This window comes from Callithrix jacchus, chromosome 7 (genome assembly GCF_049354715.1).
Source record: "Callithrix jacchus isolate 240 chromosome 7, calJac240_pri, whole genome shotgun sequence".
NCBI classification, from domain to species: domain Eukaryota; kingdom Metazoa; phylum Chordata; class Mammalia; order Primates; family Cebidae; genus Callithrix; species Callithrix jacchus.
The window spans coordinates 91,216,410-91,234,662 of record NC_133508.1 but is presented as its reverse complement, the minus strand read 5'-3'; the positions used below and the strand labels follow the sequence as shown (position 1 = coordinate 91,234,662).

Here is an 18,253-nt window from a genome sequence, read left to right as displayed (position 1 = left end):
GTCAGAGGTTGCAGTGAGCTGAGATCACGCCACTGCACTGCAGCCTGGGGGACAGAGTGAGACCGTCTCAAAAAAATAAAGTATGTCTGAATGGCTTAGATATCGGGTTTAATTTTTTTTATCTGCATGGCCAGATATGAGGCTAGAGGATCTAAATAAGGACTATAGATTAAGAAGGGGTTTGTATTCTATACTAAGGAGTGTCGGCTCTGTGCCAAGAATTTTTAAGTGTAATGGTTAAGTGGGCAAGTAAGAGTAGTAGGTAACGTATGCCCTCCTAAGAAGGAATACCAAGCCTTATGAGGGTGAGGCAGGTTTTATCAAAATGCGCATGTTTTCTCTTCTCCAAGGAGTTAGGATATGAGCCCTCCCCAATACTTTTACTCCTCCCCACCCCACAAAAAGGAAAAAGAGAAAGATAGTGGGTCATGTCACTTCTTGACTATTACCTACTCTGTGTCAGATAGCAGGCCAAGCATTTCAGTGAGTGGTAAACTAGTTCTTGGTTTGTAGTGTATTCATTCTAGTGGATTGTTCTATCCCAAGTATAAAATTGCAGTAGTCCAAACCACATGCTTCCTGTAATTTTTTATAGAAATAGTTTCTTGAGAGGTTTTATTATAATCATTAGATTTATGTGGACCTTACAAATTAATACCTTTTATTCAGCAAAATGTTAAAAGACTGTATGAGAAAACAAGAATTAAACTTTAAATTTTATCCTTTCATTTCTAAACCTGGTTTTGAGCTTGTCCAAAAAAAGGCAGTTTTTCTCTTTCCAGTGTTTAGGATGTTTGTTGCAGTTTGATAGTTCTGTGAAACCTAAATAATCATTTAATCTTAAATTACAGTTCTCAGTACTGGCATATTATTGATCTATTGATGTTTAACATTTTGTATGTTGTTGTTTTAAATCGAACACTTTAAAAGTGATTTTGTGAAACCACTAACTTTATAACTAGAAACGTACTTCTTAGAAATTTTTATGCCCAAACATAAATTATAATAGGATTCTACATTTGAATAAAAAGTATTCTTTTGGACGGGTGCAGTGGCTCATGCCTGTAATCCCAGCACTTTGGAAGGCTGAGGCAGTAGGATCACTTGAGCCCAGGAATTCAAGATCAGCATGGGTAACATAGTGAGACCTTCATCTCTACAAAATATTAAAAAATTATCTGGGCATGGTGGCACATGTCTGTAGTCCCAGCTATCAAGAGGCTGAGGTGGGAGAATCACTTGAGCCTGGGAGGTCAAGGTTGCAGTGAGCTGTTACTGTGCCACTGCACTGCCTGAGTGATAGAGCAAGACTGTCTCAAATATTTTTTTCAAGTGTTCTTTTTTAAAGTGCTGTTTCCCCTTCAGTGATCCAATTTGACTTTTAGAACAATACCCTGTGATAAGTAGGCGGTGATTTAGAGAGGTGAATTGACTACTCCCGAGGTTACACAGTCACTATATTAAATTCAAGCCTAATTTTTCTAATTATACATCTTCTACTCATCCTATTCTACTGTAGTTATTTACTTCCTGAAGTGTCATGATTTTTCCATGATTACATACAGAATCACTCAGCCAGTTAGTGGAATCTGGTCGTAGCTGTTAAAGAGACACCCTTGTCTCCAGAATGGAAATTGAGGTTACTCTTTCTTCACTTCTATTTCTTTTTGAAAAGCCAGGCACTGTGCTAGGGACTTGAAACCTAGGAAAGATGTCAGGAGTTCTCAGGTCTAGACAGACATGGACAATAATGATTGCTATACACACACCCCCGCCACACACATATCTTATACACAGCATATAAGGACTATATTTAAGTCTACTGGAGGTTTCAAGGGGAGGATTGACAGGTAAGATAGAAATATCTTTTAAGTGACAAGTAGAAATTTTTGCTAGTTGTAGCAGAAGATTTACTTAAAAAAATTTTTTTCAGATATACTGGTTTCCTGCTCAATGTGTATAGGGTATATTACTATATATGGAGGATAAGGAGAGTCAGAAATTTGACTAAACTGGGAAAACAGGAATAGAGAGGAGCAGGAACATAATGCAAGTGTCAAGAAGAGGCCTTTATGTGAAGGATAGATTACAGGACCAGGTTGGAGAACTTTGGCAGATCAGGGAAGAAATTATAAGGCCTGAATTAGGGCAGTAGACAAGGAGAACAGGAGATAATAGAGATAGTTGAAAATCTGTAGGATCTAGTCATTATTTTGTTGTGGAAATTGAAGGGCTGAGCCCCAGTTTTCTGGCTTATCTAGTTGCTACTGGAATCCAGATACCAAATATATCCTCATTTTGTGGTAAATTCCTTAGTACTCAGGTTAGTTAGGGCTGGAACATGTAGAGGAAAGTGGGTATTTTTTTTTTATTAAAAATATGTTGTCCTCTAATCTTTCTAAATTGGGATACTTAAAGCATCATATGGGAGTTCCCTGCTTTTAGATAAAAATACGTTCTCCAAAGTCCACCTCTTTTGCTGGCAAACAAACAACTGTGCTTACCGCATGTTCAAGTCTTGGCAAACTATCGAGTGGTTAGTGTGGTAAGTAGAGTTCTCTTATTAGGCAGTGTTAGATGAGCAGAGATGTGAAGATTAGGGACTATCTATATTACATAGTTTGTCAGATTTAGACTTTTAATTATTTTTAAGTGGCTTGACTTTTTCCTGTTCTTTGAATCTTAATAGGCCAATTATAAAAAAAACTTCAGGCTGGGTGTGGTGGCTCACGCCTGTAATCCCAGCACTTTGAGAAGCCTAGGCAGGAGAATGGCTTACACCCATGAATTCGAGGCCAACCTAGGCAATATAGTGAGAATTTGTTTTTATAAAAATTCAGAGTAATTAAAAATAAATTAAAAACCTCTAATTGCTGATTCTCTAAACTGGTCTTCTATCTTATTTTAATTATAAGGAAAATATAACTGTCTCTTTACTGAGATATGCTATAATGGTTACAGAATGCCTTATAATAGATGTGCTCTTTTTAATGGAAGTGTAAGTAAATTATGGCTAATTAAATATGTGAAGTATTCTCAGGAAGCTGACTTCTGGAAGCCTGTTGTGATTTCTTTTATGAAACAAATAATCATTTTAAATTTAGCTATTCTATACTTATATTTTTTGGTATATTGGGTTTTTTAAAGCAAATATTATCATAATACCTTGCAAAATAATATATGACATTTGTACAACAGTGTGCAATCCACAGGACATTTTCACTTACCTTATATATTTAGCAGAAAGTCATGTCTAATTGTTTTATTACAAAAGTGATGTAGCCATGTTACAGAAACATTAGAAGTGGAGGAAAAAGGTATTAAGCCAACCTAATGTAATAGCTATTAGTCTAATATTTCCTTCTATAAGTATGTCTTTTTAATAGTTTCAAAGATAATCAACAAAGTTTTAATTGTACTGTTGAGCTAAGTACATAAGGTTGATGACTGTAATTGAGAATCTCCTATTTCTTGTGTTATGAAATTTTAACGTAACTAATTGTTGATTTTTTTCCAGTAATTCTGGGTGGATTTTAACTACAACTCTTGTCCTCTCGGTGATGGTGTTGCTTTGGATTTGTTGTGCAACTGTTGCTACAGCTGTGGAGCAGTATGTTCCCTCTGAGGTAAATTTAATTCTAACCCTTAGACCATTGGAAGACTGAACCCTGTGATATACCATTTTAAATGCCTTATTTATTTAGCTGGAAAAACAAGGCCTCTCTACTAATAGAAAGAGAGAAGATGTGGTGGTTTTAATGTGGTTGAGGTTGGCACACAGAAATTATAGGTTTGAAGCACAAGAATTGTTGTTCCCAGCTCTCTGCGACACTAACTACTGTGGTGACATATATGTTGACTGGCTTGAGTAAAGTGTCTCTTTTTGGCTCTCTAAGACTGAAAAGACCTGTTGACATCAGTTTGTAAGAGGATGTATAGGAGAGAAGACTTTTTTTTTTTGAGACAAAATCTTGCTCTGTCGCCCAGGCTAGAGTGCAGTGGCGTGATCTTGGCTCACTGCAACCTTCGCCTTCTGGGTTCAAGTGATTTTTTTTGTCTCAGCCTCCCGAGTAGCTGGGACTACAGGCACATGCCACCATGCCTGGCTAATTTTTGTATTTTTGGTAGAGACAGGGTTTCACCATATTGGCCAGGCTAGTCCCAAACTCAAGTGATCTCAAGTGATCTGCCCGCCTTGGCCTCCCAAAGTGTTGGGATTACAGGTGTGAATCTTCTCTCCGGCTGAGTATGGCATGATCTTGACTCACTGCAACTTTTGGAGAGAAGACTTGTAGAACCACTTAGTAGTTTAAATAAATTACCACAATATTAAGGAGCAGTGCTGCTTTAGAAGCGGCAGGGCTGGGCCAGGCGTGGTGCTCATTCCTGTAATCCCAACATTTTGGGAAGCCTAGGCAGAAGGATCACTTGAGTCCAAGAGTTCGAGACCAGCCTGGGCAACATGAAGATATCCTGTCTGAACGAAAATTTACACAAATTAGCTGGGACTGGTGGTGCATGCCCATGATCCTAGCTACTCAGGATGCTAAGGTGGGAGGATCACTTGACCGCAGGAGGTTGAGGCTGCAGTGAGCCAGATTGTGCCACTGTATTCCAGCTTTGTTTTGTCACTCAGAGTAATAGAACAAGACCCTGCATCTCAAAAAAGAAAAAAGAAAAGGGTAGACTGTTTGATTTTAAGTTCTTACATTCTGATACCTAATTCCCCAAGAGATGGGAGACATTGTGACTTCCTTGGTAATTAAAATTTAAGTGGCCCAAAAAATAAAACTGTTAAGGTAAAGGATTTTTGTTTGGGGAAAGTCTATAATTTGAGGATTCAACTTAGCTTTCAAGAACAGAAAAGTATTTGCATAACTAAATATAGAATAATAATGGCTGTCGACATCTAATCCAACTGAAATAAACTTTTAGTTTTCGTATGCCTACAAAGTACTATAGAAAAAGAGAGAAAAAGAAGAAAAGACAGAAATTAAAATAGAATCTAATAATAAGCCATTGGCATGTGCCTAACATGATGCTTGAACATCTATCTTATCCTAATAGACTATAAAGATGTTTAAGTATGTGATTTGCACATGAAAAATAAAATTTTAAAAAAATATTTAATATTTTTATTAAGGTGATATCATTGTTATAGGTACCTAGAAACTGGGACAGGATAATGTTTATAACTAACATTTTTATAGTCTTTAAAATTTACAAAGTATTTTCATATATCTTTTATATCAATCCAGTATCCAACAATAGCAGGTTTTAATATCCATTTTGTAGGTGAATAAAAAGGCTTACACAGTCTAGGTAACCTTCCTGGGATTGTACAGCTATGAATGTATTGGCTGAAATAAGTTCACATCTTTAGATTAACAATTTCTATGTTTTTTCCTGTATACCATCTTGCCTATGGCTGATAAGGTGTTTAAGTGGCAGAAATAATAATCTCATGAAGTGTTAAGGAAAGCAGAGACTATTTGCTGGGATTGTCAAATAAGGATTTTACACAATAGGGATCTTGATGTGAACTTTGAAGAATGGGTAGTAGTAAGGTATGAATTAGCAGAGAGGAGAGTATACAGTTCTCTCTGATATAGGCAAGAGTAACCCAACTGTTGGCGAAGGACTGTGAGGAACCATCCTGATTAAAAGAACTTACACTGGGAAATCAAACCAAATGGATAAAGTTGGACTGGATTGTGAAGAACCTTGAATTGTGGAAGTTATAGAGAATGGGTAAATTTCTACGGAACCCATCTGTTCATGAGATGAATGTACTGATAGCATCCTCTTATTACATTACCTTCTTTCATTCTCTGATGTCCATATTTTAATCATTTTATTGTTCTTGACAAAGCTGAAATTATGTGTCTACATAGGATTGCCTTTGTCTATTACTTTTTTTCAAGCTGCCTCATGCACTCTAAATCCTCATGGCAACAAAGCTATAAACCTGTATGTAGTAAGGATGCAGTGGCTCACACCTGTAATGACAGCACTTAAAGAGGCTGAAATAAGGCTGGGTGTGGTGGCTCAAGCCTGTAATCCCAGCACTTTAGGAGGCCAAGGTGGGCGGATCACTTGAGGTCAGGAGTTTGAGACCAGCCTGACCAACATGGTGAAACCCCGTCTTAAAAAAAAAAAGAGAGAGAGAGAGAGAGGGGCTGAAATAAGAGGATCACTTGAAGCCAGGAGTTCAAGATAGCCCAGGCAACATAGCAAGACAAGACACCCATCTCTACAAAAAAATAAAAATAGTGAGGACCCCCCCCAAGGAAAAACACGATAGTAATACATTTTTGTTGACCACCCGCCAAGCCTGTGACACTGTTCATTTCTTCTTGTATTTCTATTTCTCCTTACTTCTAAGATGCTCCTTGTAAAAGAAAGATACACATAGACATTGATCAGGCTATTGTCAGGAAAGACTGAATGGCTGAATTCAGATGGAATTTACCTTGATAAATTCACCAAGCCTGGTTTGTGGTCCTCGAGATTAGTAAGGTTGAGCGTTTTCTATTGGGTACTATTCCAAGTGTTTCGTATGGATTAGCTCATTGAATCCTCATGGTAACCCTGGGAGATGACCGCTGTTATCCTCCCCACTTTCCAAATGGGAAAACTACAAGAGAGTTTACAATATCAGTAAGTGGTAGAGCGAAGATATCAACTCAGATAGTCTGACTCCAAAGCCAGTGTTCCACACTTTGGCTACGTATTCATTTTAAGTACATTGTTGTTTATAAAAATACTGGGCTGGGCACAGTGGCTCATGCCTGTAATCTCAGCACTTTGTGAAGCCAAGGCAGGAGGATCACTTGAGGATAGCAGTTTCAGACCAGCCTAGACAACATAGTGAAACCCTGTCTTTATAAAAAAGTAAAAAAAAAAAAAAATATGCATGGTGGCACATGCTTGTAGTCCCAGCTATTTGTGAGGCTGAGGCAGGATGATTGCTTGAGCCTAGGAGTTTGAGGTTACTGTGAACTCTGGTCACACCACTGCACTCTAGCCTGGGCAACAGCAAGAACCTGTCTCTTAAAAAATAAAAATTATATGCTCAGTATAGAAGTTTATAAAGTAAAGTACATATAGTCTGGGCATGGTGGCTCATGGCTATAATCCAGCACTTTGAGAGGCTAAGACAGGAAGATTGCTTGAGTCCAGGAGTTCAAGACTAGCCTGGGCAACATAGCAATACTCTGTCTTTACAAAAAATGCAAAAATTAGCCAGGTGTGTTGGCACATGCCTGTAGTCCCAGCTGCTCAGGAGGCTGAGGTGGGAGGATCGCTTGAGCCCAGGAGATCAAGGTTGCAGTGAGCTGAGATCACGCTGCTGCTCTCCAGCTTGGGCGACAGAGCAATACCCTGTCTCAAAAAATAAATTTTAAAAATAAAATACATATAAAGAAGTAGAGAACAAAAATCACCCAGCCTGTCATCCAGAACTATTATTATGTTGCCATTTTAGTGGATTTCTTTTTAGCGTAAACTATTTTAAATACATTTTTACCTTTATTTCTTATTTTAGAATTTTGCAGTGTAAATACGCCACTCTTTTCTGGTAGTTTCTCCTTTTTTCACAGTAAAAACTAAAAGTTATTCAGGTTTTCTTGGCCAAAAACTCACTTTTTTTTCCCCCCTAAAATCAGAAAGAAAACATGAGGCCTGGAGTTTGAGGTCAGCCTGGACAGCATAGTAAGAGCCTATCTCTACAAAAAATTAAAAGAAAAAATCAGACAGGCATGGTGGTGTGTGCCTGTAGTCCTAGCTACCCGGGAGGCTGAGGCCAGAGGATCTCTTGACAGATACAGACCCTGTGTCTAAAAAAGAAAGCAAATAAATAAACTCCTAATATCATTTAAGTTAATAAATCACATATATTTATGTATAACCTATTATGTACCTGGCCGTATTCAAAAGACAATGAAGAATAAGACCAAGAACCTTGCCATTTAGGAGAAACCTTTAAGTCTGATAGCAGACATAGACCATCAGAAAATAATCCAAATTCTGTTAAACTGGGTTTTAGGAAAGATTTAAGTAACTCAACCAAGTTCATATAACTAGTTAATGGCAAAGCCAGGCCTAAAGCCGAAGTACATATTTACTCATTGAATTTATTTTAAACTTTCAGAATTCATGCATAAATATGGCATAAAATTGTCTTCTTCTTCCTCACTCCTTAGATAAACCAGTCAGTAGTTTTAAAAAATTCTCCAGGTAGTTATTTTTAAATGTTATATTCTATTTTTTTGTTTTATCAACTTTAGATATTATGTCATATCTTCCTCCTGAAGGATAAGGAATTTAGTCCCTTTACATTATCTCCCACCTCATCCTCTCTTCACTTTCTGGTTTTTGTAATGTGTATTATTAGGTTATATACTTTCTGTGATCACTTTATAAATTTCCGTTGACACTTCGTCACTGCCTATACATTCCTATTTCTTCCCATACTCTGTGTCTCAATTTTTATTATTATTATGACCCTTGACAGTAAAATATAAATTCTTCTGAATTTACACTTCCATACTTTGTCCGTAGGTTGATTTGAAAAATTAAAATCCAGTAGAAAGCACTTACAATATTATAACTATGCAAATATTCACAGTGGAACCAAATACTGTGATTGGTTATTAGAGTCATATAAAAGCAAATATAAACCTGAATTGTTTAAAGATTTTTACAGGAGACTCCTCAGTACCTCCACTTAATGGATCCTTTGGTGTAGCTTTCTTCCTGTTTTCTGAGTCAACTGAACTGCTGCTGTTTTTTGTATTCTATATTGTTTTCTTTCAGGGATTCCTCTTTTGTTGGAATACCTCCTTAAGTAATTGTTCTCATAAAGAATATTTGGGTGGTAAACTTCCTAAGTTAACACACTTTGGAGAACATCTCTGTTGTATTCATTTGATTGATAATCTCAGTTTACCTGGTAGCCACAAAATCACTATACACACTAGTTAGATTATTCATATAATCCCATCCACTTCTCTGTACAGATTTTATTTTCTCCTTATTCTTCTTCTTTTTAATTAATTAATTTTTTTTTTTTTTGAGATGGAGTCTCACTTTGTCACCCAGGCTGGATTGCAGTGGCATGATCTTGGCTTACTGCAACCTCTGCCCCCCAGGTTCAAGCGATTCTCTTGCCTCAGCCTCCTAAGTAGCTGGAATTACAGATGCTTGCCACCGCACCCAGCTAATTTTTGTATTTTTAGTAGAGACAGGGTTTCAACATCTTGGTCAGGCTGGTCTTGAACTCCTGACCTCATGATCCACCCTGACCTCATGATCCACCTGCCTCAGCCTCCGAAAGTGCTGGGATTACAGGCGTGAGCCACTGCGCCCAGCTTTAATTAATTTTTTAAACTGACAAAAATCGTACAGATTTATGGTAAACAGCATGATGTTTTGATATATGTATACATTATGGAATGTCTAAATCAAGCTAATTAACATACTCTTTACCTAACATGCCATTTTTTGTGGTGGGATGGTGGGAACTTTTTTTTTTTTTTTTGAGACGGAGTTTCAGTCTTGTTGCCCAGGCTGGAGTCCAATAGCAGAGTCTCAGCTCACTGCAACCTCTGCCTCCCAGGTACAAGCGATTCTCCTGTCTCAGCCTCCTAAGTAGCTTGGATTACAAGCATGTGCCACCACACAGGCTAATTTTTTTGTGTGTTAGTAGAGATGAGGTTTCACCATGTTAGTCAGACTGGTTGCAAACTCCTGACCTCAGATGATTCACCCGCCGTTGCCTCCCAAAGTGCTGAGATTGCAGGTGTGCACCACCAGGCCCAGCTGAGGAGAACATTTTAAGATCTACTCTGCTTAGCAGTTTTCAGGTGTACAATACACTGTTACTAATTATAGTCACCATGTTGTACAGAAGATCTCCTACACCTTTTCTTTCTATGTAACTGAAATTTTGTGTCCTTTACCTGACATCTCAGTCTCCTTCCTCCCCTATGATGGCTTCTTCCATGTTGATGTATGAAATCAACCAGTTCCTGGTTGCTGTTTCAAGATCTTTAAATATTGTTAGGTAGAGTTGTAAACATTTTTTTTTTCACAATGTCCCAGAGCCAGTAGTCACATGTGAATTCTGAGTTTTAAGGAGGCCTGCTATATCAGATCCATGTTCAACCCATCAACCACTGAACTTGTCTATCTCAGCTCACTGCAGTCTCTGCCTCCTGTGTTCAAGCGATTCTCATGTCTCAGCCTCCCAAGCAGCTGGACTACCAGCGCCCGCCACCACACCTGGCTTGTTGTTGTATTTTTAGTAGAAATGGGGTTTCACTGTGTTGGCCAAGTTGGTCTTGAACTCCTAACCTCAAGCGATTCGCCTGCCTTGGCCTCCCAAAGTGCTAGGATTAGAGGTGCGAGCTACCATGCCCAGCCTGAACTTGTCTTAAAGTTACTCTCTTACTGGAAAAGAATAGGATACTGGGGCACCTCCTTGCAGGATGGCTGCTGCCCTGAGACAACCGTGCAGTAGACCACATCTGAAACATGTTTGAATAAGCAGCTATCATGACAATCACTTTTAGAACATTTTCATTAGCCCAGAAAGAAAATCTATACTCTTAGTAATTGCTCCCTGGTTTCTCCCAAGCAGCAGCAGCAGCAGTACCACCCCCACTCCTACTCCCACCTCACTCTCCAGCCCTGATAGCCAATATGTAGTCTCTTGTGACTGGCCTCTTTCACTAAGTATAATATTTTCAGGGTTCATCGTCTTGTATGCGTGTATCACTTAATCACTTTTTCTTTTTTTTTTTTTTTTTTTTTTTTGAGATACAGTCTGGCTCTATTGCCCAGGCTAGAGTGCAGTGGTATGATCTCAGTTCACTGTGAAACTCCCCTCCCAAGCAGTTCTCTTGCCTCAGCCTCCCAACTGTCTGGGACTACAGGCACACACCACCATGCCCAGCTAATTTTTATATTTTTACTAGAGTTGGGGTTTCACCATGTTGGCCAGACTGGTCTTGAACTCCTGACCTCAGCTGATCCACCTGCCTCAGCCTCCCAAAGTGCTGGGATTACAGGCATGAGCCATCATGCCCAGCCAGTATAGCATGTATCACTTTTGATAAACTCTTTAAGGTGTTCTTTATTCAGCATCTTTTAAAAACATCTTTCCAGTATCAGGTACTTCTGTGTAGTTCTTGGTTTATAATAGAGTCAGTTGCCTTGCCAGTGATGTCAGCACTGCAGTTTCTACCTTATGGATACAGGGATTTGTTGCTATATGAGTGGATTATTAACAGAATCTATACCTTTTTTTTTTTGAAACAGAGTCTCACTCTGTCCCCCAGGCTGGTGTGCAGTGGTGCGATCTCAGCTCATTGCAACCTCCACCTCCCAGGCTCAAGCAATTCTCATACCTCAACTTCTTGAGTAACTGGCATTACAGCCATGTACCACCACACCTGGCTAATTTTTTGTAATTTTAGTAGAGACAGGGTTTCACCGTGTTGTCCAGGCTGGTCTCAAACTCCTGATCTCAAGTGATCCACCTGAAAGAAAGAAAATCTGTACTCTTTCTTTCAGCCTCCCAAAGTGCTGGGATTACAGACATCTGGGATTACATACGCCTGGCCTATGCCATTTCTTAGTGAAGCCTTTTCACTTTGCTTTTCTGCCTTTAAGATACATAAGGACAGGCATGGTGACTCACACCTGTATCCCAACACTTTGGGAGGCCAAGGTAGCAGGATCACTTGAGGCCAGGAGTCTGAGACCAGTCTAGGCAACCTAGCAAGACCCCATCATTAAAGAAAGAAAAATTAGCTGGGCATGGTGGCACATGCCTATAGTCCTAGCTACTCAGGAGGCTGAGGCAGGAGGATCACTTGAGCCCAGGAGTTTAAGGCCGTGTAGTGAGCTATGATCCTACCACGGCACTGCAGCCCTGGTGACAGAGCAAGACCCTGTCTTTAAAAAAAAAAAAAAAGAGAAATACATACATATATCTAAGTCTGCCTACTCTCAAAAGATATTAGATATGACCATTATTCTCCAAAGAGTTTATAACAATTTCAGTGATTCTGTTGTGTGCTTTCATTCTTTTAGTATCTTCTTGGATATGGTAGTAACAATTGAGAAACTATATATTTATGAAGACCCTTCTATCAGTGTTAGCGCATTTCATGCATATGCTTTGTTCTCACAGTCTTCTAAAATAGCATCTATCATTTTCCATATATGTTAAGCTAAAACATTTAGGAGCAGAAAAAGTTGCACCAAATTATTTTACCACTTGGTAGGGGAGCTAAGTTGTTGAAGGATTCCATCACATAAGGCATCCTTAGCTACTTTTCTTGGTACTCAATTGTTATACTCCTGAGGATTTTAACTTGAGACATGTGGAAAAGCTTTCTTTGGCCATCCACTGGGAGCAGAATCATATATTTACGACATTTTGAGTAGAAGCATTCTTCATTCTTAAAGATATTTATAGATTTTTTTTCTACCAACTATTTATAAGTTGTTACTTAAAGACTTACTTGGAGAGGTTCCTAATTATCCAAACTACTAATTTGCATTGGTTTTCTTTTGCAGAAGCTGAGTATCTATGGTGACTTGGAGTTTATGAATGAACAAAAGCTAAACAGATATCCAGCTTCTTCTCTTGTGGTTGTTAGATCTAAAACTGAAGATCATGAAGAAGCAGGGCCTTTACCTACAAAAGTGAATCTTGCTCATTCCGAAATTTAAGCATTTTTCTTTTAAAAGAAAAGTGTAATAGGCATCTAAAATTCCACCCCTCATGGAGCTTTTAAAATGGTTTCGTTGGATATAGGCCTTAAGAAATCACTATAAAAGGCAAATAAAGTTACTCAAATCTGTGAAGACTGTATTTGCTATAACTTTATGGGTATTGTTTTTCTAGTAATTTAAGAGGTGGATATTTGGGATTGTGTTATTATTTTACTAATATCTGTAGCTGTTTTGTTTTTTGCTTTGGTTTTTGTTTTTTTCCCTTTTCTTAGCTATGAGCTGATCATTGTTCTTCCTCACCTCCTGTCATGATGCTGTCAGTTACCTTAGTTAATAAGCTGAATATTTAGTAGAATATGATGCTTCTGCTCAGAAATGGCCCACAAATCTGTAATCTGAAATTTAGCAGGAAATGACCTTTAATGACACTACATTTTCAGGAACTGAAATCATTAAAATTTTATTTGAATAACTATGTGCTGAAATTTGAGTATCTGATTTTCTAAACCTTCCTTCCTATCTCTGCCCAACCTAGAAAAGAATTATGAAATCTTCTGTGTCTATTGCTATATAATGTGATGGTCAGGGACCATTTTGATGCAAAAATGATCTCTCAGCAGTAAATTTGATGTTATTTTGCACAGGCTATAGGTTTTTGTTGGATGAGTCTTTCCAAATAACTATTTTTCTCTGTCAGACAGCATATCAAGTGTAAGGTCAACATATTTTCAGATAAAACTTCATTTTGACACTAAGAATTAGATTCTTGTGATGCAGAATTAAGTATAAATTTTACTTGGCAAAAACCAGTGTTATTTTTACCTGTAATGATAGGGGATCTTAAAATTAGAATGGTATCAGGTCATAATAATAATACACTAGAATCTTAATATCATTCAATGTTATACCATGAAATGTTAAAACCTTTGTAAATCAATACTTTCCTCAGACACAGGAGCATTGCTGACAACTCCATCAGTGCTGTTTAACTGAAGAGTAAGTTAGTCACTCTCACTATGGCCTAGTCTTCAGTCTTCCTGAGTCCAAATAAAAAGCAGTTGACAGCTAATCAAGTTAGACTTAGGTCACAAAATACAAGTTTTTTTTAGTTTGTCTAGATTTGGATGATAGAGAAAGTTGTGAACACATCCAGATGGAAAAGAAAGGAAGAATTAGCAGTCATTGTCAAGCAGTCATTGTGTCTTTCTTATTTTCGTGAGAAAACATGGGATAAAACATGGGGACTCAGCCAGGCATAAGCTGAATATTTAGTAGAATATGATGCTTCTGCTCAGAAATGAAGCAGAATCCCAGCACTTTGGGAGGTGAAGGTGAGAGGATCACTTGAGGTCAGGAGTTCGAGACCAACCTTGGCAACATAGCAAGACCCTCTGTACAAAAAAACAGAAACAAACATGGGGACTATATATAAAACATGGGGAGTGAATTGGAGTTACTGTTAAAAACATAAGGAAAGCCCTGTTGTTTTGTCACCCATCATTAGTGCATACTTTGGTTCCTTAATCAGGCACGGTTTTAATTATAATGCATCCAATGAAGCAAACGGAGAAACATACAAAATGCTGCTGTATTACAGGAGTCAGAGAGCCCACTGTTAGAAAAAAAACCTCCCTTATAAAAACAAAACAATACAAAGAATTATCTAAATTATTTGGGTCCAGAAGTTCAAGACCATCCTGGGCAATATAGTGAGATTCCCATCTCTTTAAAAAAAAAAAATCTGGAAAGAAGGAACAACTGTACAGTTGTCCTATATTCTTCCACTTTCCCTTGGTTTTATTTCTCTTTCCTTCCTGAATGAGAAGTCCCTGAGATACACCTTCACTTCTCTTGAAAGTATTGATCCAACTTTAGACAAATATCTCCCCTCTTGTTGAGAGAATTCCTTATATGTAAATATATCAAGATATTCTTGATGTTTAGTAGGCACTCAAATATTTGTCTCCTTTTTTAGCATAATTAAGCCAGACTGATGTTTACATTTGAATATTATCAACACAAGTAACCATTTTAATTTCTCCTTAACTACTTGTTCTACACAGGAGTCTAGGGTTGGGGTATGTACAGTGATAAAGACTGAGTTAGTGGGAAATTTTGTCTTCTGTTTGGGAAGCTGGATTGTAGTGTTGATTTTCTGACTTCTTGTGGTAATTAAATTCTGAAACAAAGAATAATTTACTTTTGAGAAAAAAGATTTTACTTTTGAAAAAAAAATCCCCAAAATATATGCAGCATAAAAATGTTTCTTCCAACCAAAGCAACAAAGGCTGAGCTTCAAAACCCCTTCTCCTAAAGTAGCAGTTTGGCCCTTCTTGGATGTGCCTAACTTAGTTCCTTGTTTCCATCAAACAGTCATAATCTTCTTTGCTACCACACAGAAAACATCTTGAGAATCTGGTCTTGGCCCTATGCAAATTCTCAAGGGTCTCTGGTTCACATCTCCCAGACTTCTAAGGTCCTTCTTGGTTCATGTTCCTCATATAAGAGGCATGCTAACTCAGGCAGTACTAATCACCAGAATGAATGATCTAGGTCCAGATTCCAAAGTTTTTTTGCAAAACTTCACAGGCACCTTTCATTTATGATATATTTTGTGGTAAATCGAAAATTACTAGATTATCTGGTCAGTCTTATCTCAGAAATCCCTGTGGTGCATCATTAGGCAATCTGAGCCACTGATCAGCACAAAACCCTGCACTGTCTGAGCTTATCTTCGAGCCAGAAGCAGACAATTTACCCCTTGTTATTAGTCTGTCTGGATTTATCTTAGATAAATGAGCCATTTTTGTTAGGATTTTTTTAAATATATAAAGTAGTTCCATTATAATTTTCGTGGACTCAAACATCAAGTCCACATGTAAGGAATCATCGACAGATTTCCAGTTACTGGCACCACCACCCCACAGTAATTTTGCTCAGCTGTGCCTTTATAGATCCACAGTTCAACTGTTCAACAACCACTTGAGAACCTGAGCAGCAGGCCGTCTGCTAAATGCTAGGACCACAGTAAGACCCAGTGCCTGACTCCAGTTGCTCAGACACTAAAGGAGACTACTATTAGTGTGAAAAGCGCTGTGACTCAATAAGCACAGACACATAGTTGGAGCTGTGTGCGTTATGGGAGCACATAGGAGGACTTCTGGGAGAAAGTGATAGCCAAGCTTAAACCTGGAGAAAAAGGGAAAGCCAAGCAAAATACAGAGAGCAGTGTACCAGACAGTGGGGACGCTGTGCTCAAAGACCTAGAGGCCAGAGGGTGGAACACTGTAGATTGTTGAGGAGGCCAAGATAGAGCATACAAAAGCAGACCAAAAGATGGGATAGGCAGACCAGATAATAAAGGACCTTTTTCAGCCTGCACTTGATCCTGAGCACAGCAGAGAGCCATTGAAAGGTTTCAGCAAGAGTGTTCTATACAGTGTTGGAATGATTCACTCAGCAGCATGGAAGATAGAACAGAGAGGGCAAGTCCAGAGGCCAACAATAAGCTTACCCTCAGAGTTCTTTTTTTTTTTTTAATACCCAAGAATACTATTTCCTTTCATTTTACTTATAGTTTTAAACTTTTCTCTAGAACGCTCTCTCTGTTACCCCACATTGCTGTCTGTCTGCATGGTAAACCTAGGACTGGTCTCTGAGTCCTGGTCCCAGTCTGAATGTTGCCAAGCAAACTGGGAAGGCTGCCCCATGGATACCTGGCTTCTTACCACTGTCCTTTCATTCTAGGTTTGCCAGCCAATCTCTAGGAACCCAGCGTGCTCTTGCACCCCTCCCACCAGGTTTCCAGATCCTAAGCATGCCATGCTTGCATTTGGGTTATCATCTGCATGAGTGACTTTTAACCTCTCTTTCCTTGACTATTTGTCCTACACTAGTGTCTAGGGTGGGTGTATGTGCAGTGATAAAGACAGGGATAGTGGGAAATGCAGTCTTCTGTTTGGGAAGCTGGATTGTAGTGTGGATTTTCTAACTCCTTACGGTAATTAAATTCTGAACCACAGTTTTTAGACCTTTTCTGAAATCTTACTGTTGAAGTCAGCTTCATATATTTCTCTTTTTTTTTGAGACACAGTGTCACTCTGTCACCCAGGCTGGAGTGCACTGATACAATCTCTACTCACTTCAACTTCCACCTCCTAGGTTCAAGTGATTCTTGTACCTCACCCTCTCAAAGAGCTGGTAGTACAGGTGCATGCCACCATACCCTGCTAATTTTTGTATTTTTTAGTAAAGACGGGGTTTTGCCATGTTGTCCAGGCTGGTCTCAAACTCCTGGCCTCAGGTGATCCTGCCTGCCTCAGCCTCCCAAAGTGTTGGGATTGCAGGTGTGAACCACCATGCCTCTCCTATTTCACTATTAAGTACTCTCTTCCTATGATATTAATGACTTATTTGCCTCAAGCAGAGGTTCTGAACATTTTTTGTACCACTGAACTTTTTGGTGATCCAGTGAAGCCTGTGGATCCCTCTCATAGCAAGGTTTTCAAATGCGTAAAACTGAATATAAAGGATTACAAAGGAAACTGATCATATTCAAATAAAGTGAAGATACTTTTCAAAATGGTATGATACAGTAACATATGTACTTTATTAACACGGAATAAGATTGCATGGTGGTTCTAAAACTACTGTAATTTCAAATTAATATTTTGAAATATCTAACAACTGTAATATATCTTTTTTTTTTTTTTTTTAGACAGAGTTTTGCTCTTGTTACCCAGGCTGGAGTGCAATGGCACGATCTCGGCTCACCACAACCTCCGCCTCCTGGGTTCAGGCAATTCTCCTGCCTTAGCTTCCCGAGTAGATGGGATTACAGGTATGCACCACCATGCCCAGCTAATTTATTTTGTATTTTTAGTAGAGACGGGGTTTCACCTTGTTGACCAGGATGGTCTCGATCTCTTGACCTCGTGATCCACCCACCTCAGCCGCCCAAAGTGCTGGGATCATAGGCGTGAGCCACCACGTCCGGCCCAACTGTAATACATCTTAATGTCTCATTTCTACTGGTGACAAAGTCACAGGTACTCGGATCCTACTGTGGACTGTTTCCTATATTCATAATTGAAGGAAATGTTATATTTCAGTTAGAAGTTGGTGAAAAGAAAGATTTAAAATTTTTCCTATTCAAGTTCACCAAACCCCTGGTTTAGAGGTTGTCTTAATTTTACTTTTATCATTTTAAGAGTAAATGATTTTGTTTTCTTGTTCAATTCTAAATTATTTGGGCTTATTTTACTGCCTCTTGTCTGCTTTTTATGCTCAAATTGTTTTTGCAGTGTTAGAACTGCAATAATTGAAGACTTGGGTGGAAAAAAATAAGCACCCAATTGAAAATGAAAGGTTTCAACAGAAGCTCTTGATAATGTTACCTCCAGGTGCACCATCATGCCACCATTACTGGAGCTCCAAATCTGTAAATTTCTTTATGCTTAAGTATGTAAACTTTAATAAAACTTGGATCATCTGCATTAAACAATAA

At 38.5% G+C, this 18,253-nt stretch overlaps 2 protein-coding genes across 7 annotated transcripts in view; both read left to right on the top strand.

Moving 5' to 3' along the window:
• The window catches only part of TMEM59 (transmembrane protein 59), a 30,939-nt gene extending 12,686 nt beyond the window's left edge, over nucleotides 1-18,253 (top strand). For 4 of the 6 annotated variants that reach the window (XM_009001287.4, XM_002750859.6, XM_078331925.1 and 1 more), the window contains exons 7-8: nucleotides 3,518-3,626; nucleotides 12,589-13,220. In XM_009001287.4, the coding sequence (XP_008999535.1) occupies nucleotides 3,518-3,626; nucleotides 12,589-12,744 (265 nt within the window). In that variant the 3' untranslated portion in view covers nucleotides 12,745-13,220. Of the gene's footprint in view, nucleotides 1-3,517; nucleotides 3,627-12,588; nucleotides 13,221-17,464 lie in introns of those variants that run through there. The other 2 variants (XM_054236273.2, XM_054236272.2) reach the window with 1 other exon arrangement.
• LOC128928173 (putative uncharacterized protein encoded by LINC00269) lies at nucleotides 3,799-12,016 on the top strand. The gene is made up of 2 exons (XM_078332910.1): nucleotides 3,799-4,156; nucleotides 10,124-12,016. Exons 1-2 carry the CDS (start codon nucleotides 3,932-3,934, stop codon nucleotides 10,520-10,522), a joined length of 624 nt encoding a protein of 207 aa, XP_078189036.1. The 5' UTR covers nucleotides 3,799-3,931; the 3' UTR covers nucleotides 10,523-12,016.